Source organism: Trematomus bernacchii, unplaced genomic scaffold, assembly GCF_902827165.1.
Source record: "Trematomus bernacchii unplaced genomic scaffold, fTreBer1.1, whole genome shotgun sequence".
In the NCBI taxonomy this organism is placed as follows: domain Eukaryota; kingdom Metazoa; phylum Chordata; class Actinopteri; order Perciformes; family Nototheniidae; genus Trematomus; species Trematomus bernacchii.
Window position 1 is genome coordinate 6,232,554 of NW_022988098.1, and position 18,858 is coordinate 6,251,411.

The window sequence follows — 18,858 nt, forward strand, 5'->3', positions numbered from 1 at the left end:
TCTCTCTCTCGTCTTTATTTTTTAGCTGCCCAAAGGGCTGATTGTGTCTTGGCTCGGGCGCAGAGAGCGAGCAGACTCCACTTAATCTGAGTACTCAATCAGTGGCAAACATGCTTGACTTTTGGCTCTGTGATTTATTCCATGCTATAAATGACTGCAACTCGGGCCGTTTTTCCAGGTGGAGGAGCTGTATTAGCATACAGTAATCTCCTTTTATTAAAAATGTGTGTGTGTGTGTGTGTGTGTGTGTGTGTGTGTGTGTGTGTGTGTGTGTGTGTGTGTGTGTGTGTGTGTGTGTGTGTGTGTGTGTGTGTGTGTGTGTGTGTGTGTGTGTGTGTGTGTGTGTGTGTGTGTGTGTGTGTGTGTGTGTGTGTGTGTGTGTGTGTGTGTGTGTGTGTGTGTGTGTGTGTGTGTCCTAGCATTACTATACGTGTGGGGACCTGTATCTGTTTACACAGTCACGTGTGGGGACTCGCCTCCCTTATGGGGACAAAATGGAGGAATCATTCATTTTAGGGTGAAGACCAGGTTAGGTTTAGGGTAAGGGTAAGGCATGTGTTGGTTATGGTTAAGGTTAGGATAAGTCTCCAGGAAATGCATGTAAGTCAATGTAATGTCCCCTGAAGTGATGTATACATGGTGTGTGTGTGTGTGTGTGTGTGTGTGTGTGTGTGTGTGTGTGTGTGTGTGTGTGTGTGTGTGTGTGTGTGTGTGTGTGTTTTTTCTCTTTTTCTTCTTATTCCTTCTTCTGATTGGTGGTTATGAAGAACTTAATATCATAATCAGTGATGCATACCGAAGTTTTTAATTAATTATTAAAACATATGTGACCTGCTCCATCGAAATCAGTCGCATTGACCCGAAGACACATTGTGTTGTATACACTGTTGGAAAGAGGAGATTCCTAGCTTTCTAATGATATCAGGATTGTTTTTGTACTCCAAATATTAAGCAAAATATGTCACATTATATAATGACTGTCACCGAGTCATCATTTTGAGAAAAAGGCCTTTAAAGTTTCCTCTTCTCTGGAATCCATCGATCTGATTGATTATTAGCGGAGCAAATGATCAAAATACTACAGAGGAAAGATATTTTCGTTTGGATTACTGGTCTGGGGGAATTTTGCGTTTCTGTGTATTGTTTGTTTCCCGGGGAAAACACTCACGAGAAACACCGGCTGTTGTTATGCCTGCTGTGACGTAAAGTTACTCCGTTCTCCGCTTGTAATTATGCCGTTACAAGCTTCAACGTTGTATTTATCATCTGAATTTGCCGAAACAAGTTTAATATTCTGAAAGCCAAGACTTTCTTGAATTGAAATCAGATGAAAACAAACTGTAACGGACCCTGCCGTGTTATCTATGATTACTATACGCCTTACATTCATAATTTCAGCTGGAGGGAGGGGAAGCGGCGCTAAAAGTTTCATATTCTGAAAGCCAAGACTTTGTTTATTTAAAATCAAACAAAACACCCGGACCCCGAAAAACTATTTTTTTACGCAAATCCACGTTTATTTTTAAATGAGCCGTTGCGACTTCCGACTGATTTCGATAGAGCTGGTCACATATATATATTTTACAGATATTGTAATCTGGACCAAAGCTATTTGTCCATTTGTCGAATAATTAATAAAAACAACATTATGAAATGAAACCAAGCATTTTTGAAAGAAAGGTTTTTTAATTAAATGCTGTTTCTGTGCTGAAAAACAGTGTTTTTTATAGAAGCAGGTATCATTGAATTTGATTGGTGGACAAAGGTCAAGGTCATCGTGACCTCACAAAACATAATGTGGCCACATTTTGTATCATATGAAAATTGGATCAGGGATGAAGGCACTTCAGATTTGTTTAATTTTCTCTCTCCAATTTGATTTGAACCCCAGTTAATGTGATGAAATGCCCTCAAAATTATTTTATTGTTATTTCTTTAGTTTTTACCTGGTACACCACACCCTTAAACTCCCTCATCAACCTGCAGAGATATATAAACACAGAAACCAATTGTCATCATTCTTGACCATATGCACATGAAATTGACAACAAATGGCACTGTTCGGAGAGCACTGACAAGGTCTTTTCACCTTCTTTAGAAAAAGAAACAAAATGGAAAATGTACAATTAGTATGCAAAGGTCAAGAATCCAAAGCTGTTTATAACTTGGTTGCAGACCTAACACCCTTTCAACAAAATCAAAAGCTGACAAAAGACAGACGAGGTTCTGTGCATCTGCTTACTTTGAACATTCATATTTATTCATCTCACATCTGAAGTCTACTCCACACTTTCCTTGCCCACATGTCATGTATGGTTCTGTTTGCTGAGTCTTTATTGAATCGACAGGATGTTAGCTTTCAATATTCTCCACCTTCTGTTCATGACTGAGTAATATGTACTTACACACTGAGTGACAGTTTCCCAGCTTGCAGCTCTGCTCATGCTCCCTTGCGGCTGACTGGATTTAAGAGGCAATGTAATCTGAGATCTGGAGGCTTTTCTGGATATGTACGGCCTTCCATGAGGAAATCTGAAGCCTATACAGATAAGACATTCTTTGATATAAGCTTTGGTTTATTGAACACTTACTACAATGAGGAAGGCTATATGTTTTGAGGCTGTTGTGACTCTGATAATGTGGTGTCAGGGTCAGGCCCGGACTGGCCATCGGGAGGACCGGGAGGTTTCCCGATGGCCTGGCCTGTTAAGTGGCCTGCTGGCCTGAGGATTATATATTTTTTCATGTATTTCTGAACGCAACGCTGCACAAATGTGGGTCTGCCTCACACAGGGTGACTGGCTGTCTACATGATGTGGCCTGCCGACATGGCCACTTCCATACCGATCATAAATCAAAGCCCTTGATTGGTCTCGGTGTCATTCAAGCTCGGCAGGGTGTGTGTATATGTGGCGTGAGCGAGAGAGAGAAAGAACGCGCACCGGTTACTTTTATTGTTGTTGTTAGCATCTGCTGCTAGCTAGCTGCGCTAACGGATTTAAGGAGCTGTTTCAACAACACAAGGTGGAGGGAGAGTCCTCTCCTGTCAGACTGAGAGGCTGATAACTACAGCTCAGGTGAGGTTAAGGACTCTGAGTTTTTGCTTAAAATAAGTTCACATGGATAGGTTCCTAAATACATTTGCACATTTTTTAAAATAGTAACCCATGTCCATATGTTTATTTTTGGGTATTAGATTTAAACTATAGGGCTATCACTATGGGCAGCAACGCTGTAAATATTGACAAATAAATCCAGCAAAATGGCACAAAAAAAAACTGGTAGTGGCCTGGCTAGGTGTATAATTCCCGGCCTGACTTATTGTCCCAGTCCGGCCCTGGTCAGGGTGATGTCTTTATGGGGCCCTGCATGACGCTGAACCATGTTATGTTCACCCTCCTAAAAAAGGAAAACCAAAAGCCTTAATTACCTCTCACAAGGCTGCTGAAGTTAATTTCTGTAGTCACATGTTCAAGCAATTACTCAGAGTGTAATGAAGTGGAACTTGGCTCACTAGAGTTCACAGGACTCCCTCTGCATCCCTTTTTCCTAGCCTAGTTTGTCTATTCTAGAGGAATCATCACAACATTAAACCAGGCAATACTTCACTCTGGATGCATACATTTATCCGTGTCAATATCCATTCCTCCTTTAATAATTTCTCCACAGCTATCTCAATATCACGGGCTAGTGAGTGAGGCGGGGGAAGCGCATTATCTATGTCGGGGTGTTACAGTATTAGGGATTTTCCCTGACAGATAGTTTCCCTTCCAGGCACCATTAGCTTGGCCTCATCCCATTTGGTATTTCCAACACCTGCGAAACACCATCCGCCGGGCACAATAATTATTACCATTGTATTTTTTTAGGGTATATATCATGGAGATCACAAGCAACTACTTTAAATTTCTGGACTGTGACCAAGTAACACATCCTCCCCAAGGATGCCAAGGGCCTGCACATCATTAAAATGGAGTTGTGCTATCCGACAGGAGGACAGTGCCAGCTCCCTCACTTGTATACCTCACGGGATTGTGGCCTCTGCATTCCCACAATATGCATAATGGGTACTGTCTAAGGCTAAATGCAATCAGGGTCCTTGAGTCTGACTTTGAATGCTAAATGAACACACGAGTTTGCGGGAAGACGGAATAAAGTTGATCAGCTTGAAAGTGAAAGCGGACAGCTGACTACAGCGAACATAAATTAACATCGATCACAGGGCCGCGCACGTACGCTAATGACTCAAGGCTGCAGGGGCTTGTTAGACAACCTCTGCAATGGACTGTAATGGCTCCCATATCCTTGCAATCCACTAAATACCAATGGCCAAAATTCCTCATTAAGCATCCTCATATTGGCAAATTATCTGTCTTGGATTCTCACGCATGCTTTTGGATGTTAGATATTTTCTAGACTAAATAGCTCAAATAGTGCCATTACTGTAGATCTATCTCATGAGTGGATGACTCTCATTATACTGTAAGCTTCTAAGTAGTTTAAACTCAAATTCAGGAACAGAACATGACTACCAAATAAGTCTGATCAATACAAATAACTTATGTATGAGTTTATAAAGTAGCTAATTGTATCTGTCAGTCAAAATGAGAACACTTTCAAGATGTGGGATTTCTAAAGTTTCTATCTGAGTCTAATTTGAACCGCTCTGAGTTTCTGTGGAGCTTGGCAAGCGCAACTGATTTTAAAAACATATTGATTTGGAATGACTTACAGATGCTGGCCTATAACAGTATTGATCGCGGATAGGCGTTTTGACAAAATGTCTGGAAAACATTTCACATCGATTTAAAAGTTTCTCAGAGACCAATATAAAAGGTCTGCTTCTAACTGTAATTGTCATATGAAGCTTTGAGTGCTTCACTTAGCACCTATTCATCCAGCACTGTAATCAACATATAGTGTTACCTTTGATTCTACTGAGAACAGCACAAAAGAGCGGTGAATTGAAAGAATATCTAAGAATATCTTGAAAGCTCCGAGTCTCAAGTAGGTCAAATGAGAAATGAAAAATGCAGCATTGTCTTCGTGTTACATGGATAAAGTTTCTACACTGGATTTCTCCGGAACAGGGCGAATATATCAACCCAGTGCATCTCATAAGGAGAGACATCAACCAAATCTCTTGCTCCATCGATCCATCTCTCCATATTTGATTGAGACTAATGTCAAGACTGTGGGCAGGAGGACAAACACAAGGCCAAAAGGTTAAAAAAAAGCGGAAACCAAATCAATAATGATGACTGACAACATGAAGCGTGAATGATCCGCATTGCAACCTCCTCAGAATATATAATGGAGAGCGGGATAAATCTACTTCACTCCCTACACCGCTAATGCGTTTTTCTCCCTTCTTCTCTTCGTGATAAGTGATTTTGTTTTGTTGGATCCATCTGTCTGATAAACTATTTACTACATGCACTGAAACAAAAGGCAAAGAAAAACCACAGGAAAAGAAATGTTGAGTATTGAGCATTTTGTGTTTTGTTTTAATGAAAGTTAGTACAAGTATGCACATCTAAGAACTTTACATTGTGTGGCATTAGTCAAAATGTTGTCTGAGGGAGTGTCAGAGTTGAAGAGCTGCTGGTGTAGCAAACATCAAACAAATGGTAAATGGTAAAAGGACTGTACTTATATAGCGCTTTATCCAGTCTTTACAACCCCTCAAAGCGCTTTACATACTACATGTCATTCACCCGTTCACACCCATTCATACAGAGCAGTGTACCTTACTCTAGGAACTAACATTCATACACACTCACACAGTTGGCCATGCCATCGGGAGCAACTCAGGGTTAAGTATCTTGCCCAAGGATACATCGACATATTGACTGCATGGGCTGGGATCTAACACACAATCTTCTGGTTGAAAGACGACCGCACTCCCTCGCAGCCTCAGTCGCCCAAACAACTTCATCTACTTCCAAACGTTTTTCAGTGGAAATGTGCTTTGGAATTTAAGTTCTTCACATGCAATGACGGAAACCTAATAAGAGTGTCCCTGACTAAAAAATGATGTAGTCGTATCTCATTGGTAAAGTGTAGTCTATCATCAACTCATCAAATCATGCTTTTCTTACTTACTATTTACAGTCATTTTTAAATGAAAAAAGACGGAACAGTTTTCTCTAGCCTGCATATTATTCGTGTTTGTTATGGCATCTTTTACCCTAATTGCATTCCTGTCAATTTAGCAATCTATAGACAGAAGGGAAACAACACAGTTTGGTCCATGACTTCAAAATATATTCAGCACTCTGGTTTCCTTGTCTCAAAGTCAACGTTTTTTTGAATGTGTTTGTGGTTAGATTCCTGAAATAAGATCTGTGGTTAACACAAGCTTTAGAGGTTTTCACGTTAGGTTCTATGACATACAATGCGTCAGTAAATACCCGACTTGTCAATGTGTGAAGCTTCTATGTTTCATAAAAGTGTTGGTTGCTAACAAGTGACTGACAAAGACTACTACGCGTTATCATGGCGAACCTGCCAGTCCGCCTTTAGCCTAGCGGTGGTGATGGGCAGCCTTTCAACCGTAGTGTAGTTTGTTTATAGCCAAACAATAGCTTTATACTTCTGGCAATTGCATTTACGCTTAATCGCAAAATGATGTTATGTTGTTAATATGATAGCCAAACAGAAAACTGATATAGTCTTAACTTTTATGTTGTAAGCTAACATTTCCTTATTGTCACAACCCGTAACATGATGCAATAATGGTCAGGGTTTGATTTGTTTAAGCCCTCATTGGAAGTCATATTATGGCCTCCCCTCACTTTCATAAGGGAAAATGCAGATTCAGATGATAGTTCTCTGCTTGAAATTCTGATTATAAAAGCTATTAACAATGGGCACCCAACACCTAGATGTGTTGGAGTACAGACTGCACTGTAACCCTAACCCTAACCCATAGACTGCATTAAAGGTCCCATGTCATGGCCATTTCTACTGATCATATTTGCATTATTGAGGTCTACTAGAATAGATTTAAATTGTGCAATTTTCCAAAATCACATTGGTTTCTCATACAGCATCTCTGTATAGTATGTGTATTCACCAGGTATTCACTCTCTGTCCTAAACGGCTTGTTGGAGTGCCAATCCGGTCATTTGTTGTTGATTTGGGTGTTCACACGTCACAGAACCCAGGAAGAAAACAATGGAAAATGAGAAATCTCCAACGAGGCGTTCTGGGGCAGCATAGACAGGTCTTTTCTGTGTTAGAGTTTTATTCGCTACAGGGTGTACTTTGAGGGTTTGTGACTTTGCAGACCGTTTACATGCATAAAAACCTTCATAACACACAAGGGGACGGGTAATAACCGGAAAAGCATGACATGGGACCTTTAAGTTTCATGTGATATTATTTGACAGTGTTGGCTAAGTTGTCTTTTCTAGTTCTAAATCAATGGCAATAGTTCTTGGCATCATGGTCCATGGTGTCGTTGTGAAGTGGTTTGAAGGATTTTCCGACTTAAGTGTAGTTTTCTCATTCCCTGTGATATACAGTAGACTGTACATTAATACATCACACATTTTGCTAGAGTAAATATGTTGAACTAACAGTTTTTCAGAGAGCTTAGCGTTACTTTTGGCAGGCGGCTGTGCTCATCTGTTGCCGCTGCTGCAAGCACCTTTTTTTTTCTTTCTTCTATTTCATTTTTTTTATGCTTGACTTGCTCCTGGGAGATAGTGTAGCAGCGATATGTGTACACTAAATATCAGCTCCCCGGTATCAGCTGCTAGCCGGCCCTTCGGCATGGGATCTTGGCTCGGCTTATTTGGTTGGATGAATTATTAATGGCTCACCGATTTTCCACAAGTTCCAGCATGTTTTATTTTTTCTTTCCAGAAGGCTTGTTGTAGATGGCATCTCCTCATCTCCACATAACTCATTTGCCCTGCTTTTTCTTCCAGAGCCAAACGGAAAGAAGCGTCTGCCGGGGAAATATTCTACGCTCTCTGGACTGGATGGGAAGAAGGAGAATCTTTGACCTTGGAAAATGAAGATGTTGTTGCCATGGGAACTGTTAATCCTTCTGTTACTCAAAGAGTGCCTGGCTGGTAAGAGGCCAAGTCAAGACGTTATTATACACCTGATATACATACATATAAGGCTGGGTGTCATTTCAAAATTGACGATACCGGCACCAATATGGGTGCCCTTAACGTGATAGCAATACCAATACAGAATATCGTTTGGTGGCTTTGTTGTACTCCATGCAACAAACATCCATCCATACATCCAGCATACATGTGAATGGAAGAATTCATGGCGTAAAATGCCACCACCATTATTCAATTGTATTCAATTCAAATCTAAGGTTAATTTTCATCATGCAATAATGTTTCTAACTTCAAAACCAATATATTTTACTCTTAAAACCTGTTATATTAAAACAATTCTGTACATTTTTATAAATCTGTGAGCATTTTTTATATTATAATAATAATAATAATAATAATAATAATAATAATAATAATAATAATAATACACAATTATAATTGAATATTTGGAGGTTTTAAAGTGCTATATAAATAAAGTTGGATTGGATTGGAATATGTAATGATTGCCGTCTCAAAAGGGATCATACATTTTAGAGCTTTGTTATTTGGTGAACATGTAGTTTCTATTTCAAAACCTTGTAAATCTTTTGATTTTAATCAATTCTTAAAGGATAGGGGAACATTTCAGGGTAAACAAAAGCCACAAAGGCGGACATTTAAATGTAGTGGTGTAGTTTCTATTATTTAACTAAATGAAGTTCAAGTGAAACCGCCTTGTTTCATTCTAAAGATTAACTATTATAGTTAACTTCAACTCTGCAGCCCGACTTTAAAAGTTTTCTTCAGATCAGCTCTGATAAACTTGACTCACTGTTGGATCTACATTTGAAGGAAGATAGAAGAGGAATTCACCATCTCTCCTCTTTCCACACCTTCCTGTTTTACTATGCAATGTCCCTGGTTTATGCCCAACTGCTGCCACTAACATCAAATGTGGTAAGCACTATAAACATCAACAACTCTTTTCCTAACGCTAATTTATTCTGCACTCTCTCTCAGCAGCCGAGTAACACTATCTTTCAGCTCCCTAATACATAGACAAACTACAGCTACGGAGTCCAAATCTCTCCAAGAGCTCTCACTTTATGTCTGAATACTAAAACCTCCACAAAGTGAGAGTTAGAGATTTATTTTCAACAGTCACATTTAACGGATAAACTGTATACTGAACCTAAGCCAGCATTTTACAGGTCATCAAAATAAATACATTTAAATTCATACAGCAAATGGAGTGGGGTCTGTTGTGTTGTGCTTCTATTCCCATTGATTTAGCATCTCATCCCGAGTCAGCACTTTCACTGCGGGTGTATCTGTGCAGGCTGGAAACACACCACACGAGAATGCGGTGCTATGCAAATGTCAGCGCGTGCTGTATTGTACATACATATAGCTGCTATTGAGCTCACATTTGCATGCATTCCCATGAAAACTAATTTAGAGTCATTTGCATGTGTGTGTGTTTTGGTGTGCTAGCGGTCTGTCCAGTCGGTGTGTTTACAGGGCAGCAAACACACCATCCACCCGATCATTTCCCAGGTGAAATAGCCCGACTAAGGCTCATTAATTTGCTTAATTTAAAGGACATCACGCGCAGGGTAAAAATGAGGCACCTCCCTCAGAGACCGGGGCCCTTACCTGAAGCAAAAACTCCCACTCTCATTAGGATTATAATGGCAGTGCCCATGATGATGATGATGATACGGGAGGGAGCACTCTTTGTCCTATTCAAGGTTAGCAGCAAAAATGTAAAAAGCAAGCAGGTTCTTCAAGAGGGAAACACAGGCGTGAGGCTCGGCGTATGACACATGATGTTAGAATAACGGCAGTATGTGCGTCTATTGAAGAAATGTTGGATTCCACGGGGGTAATTAGTGCAACATCGGTTAATTACTCCTGTGTATTGATCGTTCTGCTGGAGCTAACCAAGTCAAGCTCGACTGAGCACACACACACACGCACACGCACGCACACACACACACACACACACACACACACACACACACACACACACACACACACACACACACACACACACACACACAGTAACATGCATACACAGCTTTGCAGGCTCTCTGATAATTAGATTATATCCATAGTAAGGCAATACACTGATATTGCAACTCTCATGGAAATACCTTAACCATGTTATGCTACTTGCATCTAGATCATAATGAAATAAAGCGTAACTCAATTAGCCAGCCGGGTTACTTGACACTGTTTGTAATTAATGTTGGCATGTAATATAGCCTAGACCAATGTCTGTTTGTATTTTGATTCTGTGCATGTACAGTTAAGTTTACAGTGTAAGATAGATTGTAAAGCCCTTGCACTCCAGATAAAATAGTCCAATCTTAGCTTAGCAACCAAACATATGTACAGAAATCATTTGTGTTCATGGTACTGATGTTATGGCAATATTTGAGAGAGTTTGGAGAATTTTCTTTTATAATATGTCTCTCCAAAACTAAAAACACAATAGCAGTAGTGTACAGAATGGATTAAAACTGCTCTAACATACGCAACTGTTAGCCTTTTTAGCCAACTAGCTTACCCACTGTAGTATACCTAACACACACGTTTCCTCAAAGGCAAAGAGGAAGCATTTCATTCATATATTTTAATATTATGAACTTGTGATGTTGAATATCCAAATGTTGTTGTTAGCCAGGATCCATTCAAATACATTGAAGTTTTTTTTACAACATTTCTAGTCTCTACTACAGGATGCAAAAATATGACAAAAAGTGCACCAGTCAAACCACAAATTTTATTTTTCACCTCATCCAAACACAATGCCGTGATATTGTTCGGCGTTTGCGTTTTTATACGTTAAATAAAAAATGTGATGGATGGTGGCCCAAGTGCAGGGGCGGACTGGCCATCGGGCCGAAGGGTACTGAAGTGGGCCGGTCGGACGATGTGGGCCACTAGCATCGGATAAGTCTCATCGCATCTGCCTCTTGACATGTGAACAAGACGGTTTATTAAATGCAGAATCCACTCAAAGTGCTGCGCTGGCAGCTAATTATATGGGTCTAGAGTAACATACAGCTTTCTGAGCACTGAGTGATTTATTTTTACATTAATTCAATGTCACTTGCACATCATCATTGTGCAGCTAATTCTTTTTTTTTCCCCACACAGAGAATACACGCCATGGTCCTGTCTTCACTCAGGAGCCGAGTGACAGCATTTTCCCCCTGAGCATTGACGATAAGCAGGTGTTCATTAATTGTAACGCAAGAGGAAACCCAACTCCTCATTATAGGTACGTGTTTTGCCTGCCCTTTGACCGTATATAAAGAGCAGTGTATGTGAAAATGATGGTACAAAGCACTCTCCTGAGCTGTGAATGATACCAGGCCGTGTTGCTGTATTAGCTTCATTTGCATTTCAATGTAGTCATGCAGCCGTAGTCAGAGAGTAATTATGTTTTTACCCATGGGTACTCAGTGGATTCAGTGGTATTCAATGGAAAGATTAATATATTTTGATTATGTTCCTACAGGTGGAAAATGGATGGGAGAGAGATAAACACAGAGTTGGATCCGAACTTCAGCCTGGTGGAGGGGAACCTGCTGATCAGTGATCCTCGTGTCATGGATCATGCAGGAGTGTATCAGTGCATCGCCACCAACACATTCGGGACTGTCATCAGCAGGGAGGCAAAGGTCCAGTTTGCATGTGAGTCTTAAGTGGATTTCCGTTCTGAGAATACTGTTACTGACATGAACTTGTGATACATTGAATCAACTTTCTTCCTCTTTGATTTGTTCAGAAAGTTTGCACAACTAAATAGTATAATGAAATATTCTTTCTAGGGCTGCTACATTTCATTTGTTGGTGGTTAATTAATCATAGACCATCAGATCAACAACCTAAAAACCAATGATATGAAGTGACATGTCATAACAGAGTAGCCAAACCAGTGAACCCAGAACATTTTGAGAATACATGCTTTAACCATTTCTTAATAAATAATGGATCATAAAAAGAATGTTGATCTGTATCCACTATTAAATAATCGAATGTGACTCTAATTAAGAAATTAAACGGACTACTTTTTTGACCATGTACGTACAGTATGTATTATAAGTGTGTTTCTAGGAGCAGCAGAGTAGTTAGTCTGTAAATCAACCACTTTGCACAGAGACACATATCTGGATAAATGTTGGCCTGTCTTACATGCCATTTTCTTAATCTTACATAGCACATAAGCTACCCCATGGTACTCTCATTTGCAAAACTAGTTATATATGCATGCTAAGATGCCAGACATTATGCTCAATGGGTGCTAGTTAGATTATAGATTTATCTTCACATTTACACTTATTCTAGGGTCAGGTTTTTTTTAAATAAAATATTGGGAACATGCTCCTTTTTCTGATTGCAGTGTAGCAACAGCAGATTTGCAAATACTACTGGTTCAACCCTGCAGTCTACAAAATTGCATTCCCAAACCACTAAACTGCATTCTCAATCACGCTTATAGTACATAGAGCTGTACGTTTTATCACATGGTCAATGTTAAAAAATGTGCAACATAACTACTTGGTTGTGTTTAGTAAAATATGTTTTTTGCTTAAAATGGTTATGTCTGTTTTATTATTGACGAAGTACATTTTACTAATCAACTAGCGGCAAACAATTGACCCATCCATCCACCCCAAATGTCTTCTTTCTTTTGATAACTCAAACCAAACGTTGCCCTAGAAACTAAATTGGCCATGCAGGTTTGTTGGATGGGAACATTATCTTTAGGACACCGTCATCTGCTCTCGCCAGTTTTTTTTGGGATGCTGTATTTATATTTATAGCTTTCAACAATCCAAACAACAATAAGCTTCGTCTCAGGAAAAGCCTCCACTGCATTATGAGGCTGAGAGCTCTGGGTAGGGCATGCAAATGTGATTGTCGCATGTCATAATAGTCATAATGTATTCTTTCTGAACACACCTTGTATCCAAGTGTGCCATCTCTGATTTTACGTCAATCTGCATGTCTGAATTGACAGTGTTACCTCTTTTACTAGCCCAGTGGATTATATGAGGAAATGAGGACTGCATGCTTTAATTTGTAGGATTTATTATCCGACCAGTTTTGATTTGACCACAGCTGATATTTGCTCGGTCCCTCCTGGGATTTAGTTGGTATTTTTAAGACTTGGGGATGGATATGTCTTCCCACTGTTTATTCTCTCACGCCGCACAGCAGCATTTCATTAAAGGTGAACGAAATCTCTCTGGGCGCTTTGGTGCACCCTTTGCCAAATCACCTGCTTTCACTGGGATATAAGCAGACAGAGGAAGTGTATTCTGCAGAATGAAATGCCCTCCCTGGATGTCACCTTTGACTTATTTCAGCTGCAACACAATGAAAAGTTGTGTTTGTTTTCTATCCAACAGTTCTGCAGCACTTTAGCATGAAGTCCAGGAACACGGTGTCGGTGAGAGAGGGTCAAGCCGTGGTTCTTCTGTGCGGGCCTCCACCCCATTACGGAGGTACACTCCTAACTCTTCTTCATTATCTGCTGTAGTCACACACTCCTGCTTGCGTCAGCAGTTTTTATTGTTCCTCACTCTGCTGCCTATTATCTCCCTGTAACACCGCGCTGTGTCTCTTTTGTTTTTATACCTTGCCACCTTCCTCTCTTACTCTCTGACACGCTGCTTTTCCACTCACTCCTCCTTATCTGCCAGACTTTTTATGATCAGCCAGCGCTCTACCTGCCCAGACTCACGCCTTCACATCTATAGTTCACAGCCTCGCACTTCTTAACCTTGAGCTCACTTCTTCTTCGCCCGTATGATCTGTGACCGTGCTGTCATCTATAAGGTCTCCGGTGCTCCACTTCCTGGAACTGCCATTTTTCCTCCATGGCTGTGGGCAGGTTATCCGTGGGTAATAAAGTCAGCTTGTGGCTGCTGTGGCAGGGGGAGCGTTTATCCCGTGGCACAGCTGCGAGTCGGCTCATGTGTCTGTGTGTTGCTGATTAGCAGACCCTCAAAGTGGTCCGCACTCCTGCAGCCATTCGGTGCCCACCAGCGCAATTTCACGCTGGCGCACCAGCCATTCTCAGTTCCCTGTTGCCAGCCGAATCCCCACGGCCACAGGGGAATCCACTCTTTAGCAATTTTTCCCTCCAGCCTCCCCATCCTTTTAAAAAATCCCTCCCTCTTTATATGTCTCCTCTTTAAACACAGCATTACCGCACATATGATGGGATTAAACACCACACGATAAAGCTAGCTTGAGGTGAAATTGAAAAAGGGTGCCTTTAAAGGTCACCTATTATGCAAAATCCACTTTTCCATGTCTTTTATATAAATATGTGTCCCCTGTGTTTAGAGATTCTGAAAGTTTCAGGAAAAAAGACCCCCTCTCTTTTTGTCCTGATCCATTTATATAAAAACCTGTCTGAAAATGAGCTGATCAGATTCTGGCCACTTTATGATGTCATAACGTTTTTTGCGGTTTTGTAACCTTAGCCGATAACCAACCAAGGTAACCTCCCCGACCTTATCACCTGATATCTCGCAGAAGGGCGTGGGGAGTGGCTCCTTATTTTCATCTAAAGTAACAGACAGAGAATCAGCACTTTTGAAACAGGGCTGAAACAGAGGGGATTATGGGATGCTGCAATGATCTGTTTGGTGTTTGGAGCCAAACACTTCAGAGACATGTTTTGTATATATCTGAGACCTATAATATATTGATGAAAAACAGTATAATAGGGGACCTTTAAAGCCTTGTTGATGCACCACTCGAGGAGCACCTGAGTAAAAAAGGGAATCATCTGAAGCTTTTTTGTGCAATCAATACCTTAGTGGTCTAAAAGGAGCCGTGCTGAGAGTTAAACTCTTGTCAGAGGACGTTAGATTATTTGCCTGCGAGTCCTCTGTTGCTGAGAGACTGCAGCTCTTAAACAGACCCGGTCTCTGATAGTTCCTAATCATAATAGCTCTGTCACTTTCTGCCCTGACTTTTTCCCTGTAATGATTCTAATTCACTGTTTTCCCTCAAGGAAGCGCGCACGACATTGTTACCATGTGAAAAGGGCTGCCTGCAGAATGTCATGTGTCTAATACAGGAGGGCTGCACTAATAGCCTCTGATCTCCCAGCAGACATCTCTGCCTCGCTGTCTCCCGCTGTGTCTGCTTTACACATTCTCATCATTCCCTTCTTTTCTTTACTCTGACACGAATCCTCCTCGTTAGTGTGTGTGCGTGACAAGAGTTAAGGATCAACTAGGATAGATAATGCCTGCACTATCTTAAACACAGACTATGATCAAGTTAGCACCGTGTTTGACATTTTGACCTGCTTTTTAAATACCATTGTTGCTTGATGTTCCTAGCGTTGCTTCTTAGTCAAAGATAAGGCAAGAGTTATTCTGTTTTTCTCATTGTGTACAATTCACATAAAAAAAACACCATTACACAAACTGTTAAACCTCGGCATTCAGATGGAAAACGGCGCTGTGTTAAAAGGAGCTAAGGGCTGATTTGGTGGAGGCTTGCTGTTTCAGGGACCAGTGAGACAATGAAATAAAATCCAGGAGAGCAGGTTTGAGTAATAGATCCATGAGTTTAAAGGCAGGTAAGATGCCAAAACACTGCCATTTGTTGTAAACTCTGTGTTTTGACATTACTGTGCAATCATGTAATTCTCTGCTTCAACAATTGGGAAATAAACAGCAGAAATGCTTCGCCCACATTGAAGTCCACTATAAATGTACCTTTACACATGTTCATTGGAGGAGGAAGTTCAGTTAGCTACTTCTTTTCAGCATGAACATGATCTTGATGGAGACATCTGTGTGGTCACCCCCCCGCTGAGCAACACAGCGGTGCAATTCAAAGGAATAAGGGAGTGCCATTATTTCACACGGTCTGTCTGAACTCTACTTTAGTCCATCTCTGACTTCCTGACTCATTTCCGAGCCAATTCATTCCTACTGAAGACTTTCGGTTTGAAAAATGGAATGAAAACTAAAGGAGGGTTTTGGTACATAAATATATGTACTGTGGACTCAGTTGTGGACAAATTCTCACTTTGTGTACTTGTTAGTATATCTTGAATTTCTTCCAGCTGTTAAGATCAGTTGTGTAAACAGTTTATTGCATAGTATGTTTTCCTTACAGATGAGCTGTGAATTTGAGGTGCCGTAGTTAATATGACGGTAGCAAAAAAGGACTCCAAGTGATGTATTATAGAGAGCAACACAGTCTGTATTGAGAGGATGTTAAAATAAATGGGTCAAACAAACAGGACTTTTACCCAGGAGACTCATGTTTGACCTTGTTAAACGAAAAGTCAGTGTCAACATATTTTAACATACATACGCTAACTTTAGTAAGTTCATACATAACATTCTTATCGTACCTAAGTAGCACACTTGCTTATTTTAAGCCAAAATCATCAGCAAATCATCTTGCCGGACAGGCTTTGGCTACCCTAAAAATACATTTTACAAAATGTTTTCTAAAATAATAATATTAAATATCACAAACCTTATTCTTTGGAGTCACCTAATATTTATATTTTAAGCCGAGGAATATAATATCATATCATTTATTTGTAAAACTATCTCTCCCTGTTTGCAGGTCATTTTGGGAAGGTCACTGGATTCTGTTTTTACACCCTGTTCCCTTTTTTTTTCAGAGATAAAATATTCCTGGGTTTTCAACGGTCAGCGGAACTTCCTGCAACAGGACGCCCGTCGCTTTATCTCTCAGAGGACAGGCAACTTGTACGTGGCCAAAGTTGAAGCCTCCGACGCGGGGAACTACACGTGTGCGGTGAGAAACATGATGACCAACGCCACAGTGCTCAGCTCTCCAACCCCTGTGGTGGTGCGGAGAGACGGTAAGCCCCCTCGGTTCTTCTCCGCTGCCTCCTGGTTATCTTACGCACTGAACTGACACGCGAGCCCGGGAGATAAATCGCTTGTCTCGAGCGTGACAATGTTTTTGCTTTTTGTTTACGAGCTATGTTTTTTTGCAGCTCTCAAATCCCTGGAACTATTCGGGGTTATGTCTTCGAGAACCCGCTCTCTATCAGCATGAAGGCACATATTTACATAACAGGAGATGTAGTCCATGCTGACATAAATGCATGTAGGCACACACAGCAAGCAGCCCGCCTCACATACTAACCCCCATCAGGACCGTTTATGTGAACCACTTCAGATTTGAGCTGAGGGAGATATGTAATCCGAACTCATCCATCCGCCGAGCCAAACGCTGTTGTTCACGATGCCAACACGTTCTTTGCCAGTGTAATTCGTGCCACGTCCAATATGAATTACAGGAAACTGCATGTCCGTGTTCTGTATTTCGACTGATGTGATTTGCATTTATCCTTCCTCTTAGTGATGGGCGAATACGAGCCAAAAATTGAGGTTCAGTTTCCCGACACCCTTCACATCTCGAAAGGATCATCAGTGAAACTGGAATGCTTCGCCTTAGGAAAGTAAGTATCAGGAACATTAGCACACTGCATCTCTCCCCCCTCACACTGCATTGTCACTTTGAAGTGTTCTTTCATTCAAAGTCCAGGAGTTAGTTAAAAGTAGACAAGGAAACTCCTCGGAAAATGTAAGGGTATTTATTAAAAAAAATGATGTGGTAGGTTTTACAAAAGTTCACAGCTGGTTCTGAAATGATACACACCAGTCCATAGACCACTCAGAGCAGTTAACTATCTGTGGTGCGAAGAATGAGAGAGAAAGTATTTTCCCCGTACATTGTCATTTATATCATTTTGCTTCAGTAAGTAATGTCCTTTAAAGTTCCGGCACATATATATTGATTTATTTCTTACAACTTTTTATGAAGTTGCCAGACATACTGTTTTACAACAAACGGACTGGAAACAATTGTCATGACAGTCCTTTTGGTCAGTGTGAGCAGGAGCATGTGGCCATCGTGACCTTTTGTGTGTGACCTCTGCAGCCCGGTGCCTTCCATCTCCTGGAGAAGAGCTGATGGAAATCCACTCCCTGGAAAGATTAAAATCAACCACTCCAGTGGGGTTCTGGAAATCCCATATTTTCGCCCAGAGGATGCCGGTGTGTACGAGTGTGTTGCCGAAAACAGCAGAGGACGAAATGTAGCCAGAGGGCAACTTCTATTCCAGAGTAAGAGCCTTGTAAACTTTTGTTTCCTGTTTTCATGGAGATGCTTGCACAACTTCTTCTTTTTAATCCTTAGATGGACAAGGACTTGTGAATCATTTGGAAATTAATTGAAAGCTACTTTCTAAGATTAAATTACGCCTTTCAAGATTTTTCTTAAAAAAATTACTTTTATTTTTCATCTTGCACCATTTGGGTATACATTTATATATAATTAACCCCGTATTATACTGTTATTAAACCATTTTAACATCCAAATGACACAAATAAAGCCAATATTATTCCATATTACACCATTATGACACCCATATTACACCTTTTTTTACACACATATTATTACACCATTATTACCGCATTCTTTCACCCAAATAAAACATAAATAGTACCAATATTACACCTACATAACACCATAAGTACACCTATATCACACTCATAAACACACCTATATTACACCTTTACACTGTTATTGCACCGATTTTAAATCAATATTACACATTGACAACATCTGTCAAATTATTGTATCCCCAGGTTTAATAAATAACTTAAAGGGTTAATCCAGGAATGTAGTTTTTGTGTTTTTTTGGACGGTAATTTAAAATGCTTGATTATGAGTTTTAGCCAAACAAAATGTA

General features: G+C 40.4%; 1 protein-coding gene across 3 annotated transcripts in view; it reads left to right on the forward strand.

Annotated features, from left to right (window-relative positions):
- The first annotated feature begins 8,023 nt into the window (after positions 1 to 8,023).
- The window catches only part of LOC117475527 (contactin-4), a 45,693-nt gene continuing 34,858 nt past the window's right edge, over positions 8,024 to 18,858 (forward strand). Inside the window, exons 1-7 of one of the 3 annotated variants that reach the window (XM_034121770.1) lie at positions 8,024 to 8,084; positions 11,232 to 11,355; positions 11,596 to 11,771; positions 13,493 to 13,588; positions 16,753 to 16,956; positions 17,463 to 17,562; positions 18,045 to 18,229. In XM_034121770.1, the coding sequence (XP_033977661.1) occupies positions 8,024 to 8,084; positions 11,232 to 11,355; positions 11,596 to 11,771; positions 13,493 to 13,588; positions 16,753 to 16,956; positions 17,463 to 17,562; positions 18,045 to 18,229 (946 nt within the window). Of the gene's footprint in view, positions 8,097 to 11,231; positions 11,356 to 11,595; positions 11,772 to 13,492; positions 13,589 to 16,752; positions 16,957 to 17,462; positions 17,563 to 18,044; positions 18,241 to 18,858 lie in introns of those variants that run through there. The other 2 variants (XM_034121771.1, XM_034121772.1) reach the window with 2 other exon arrangements.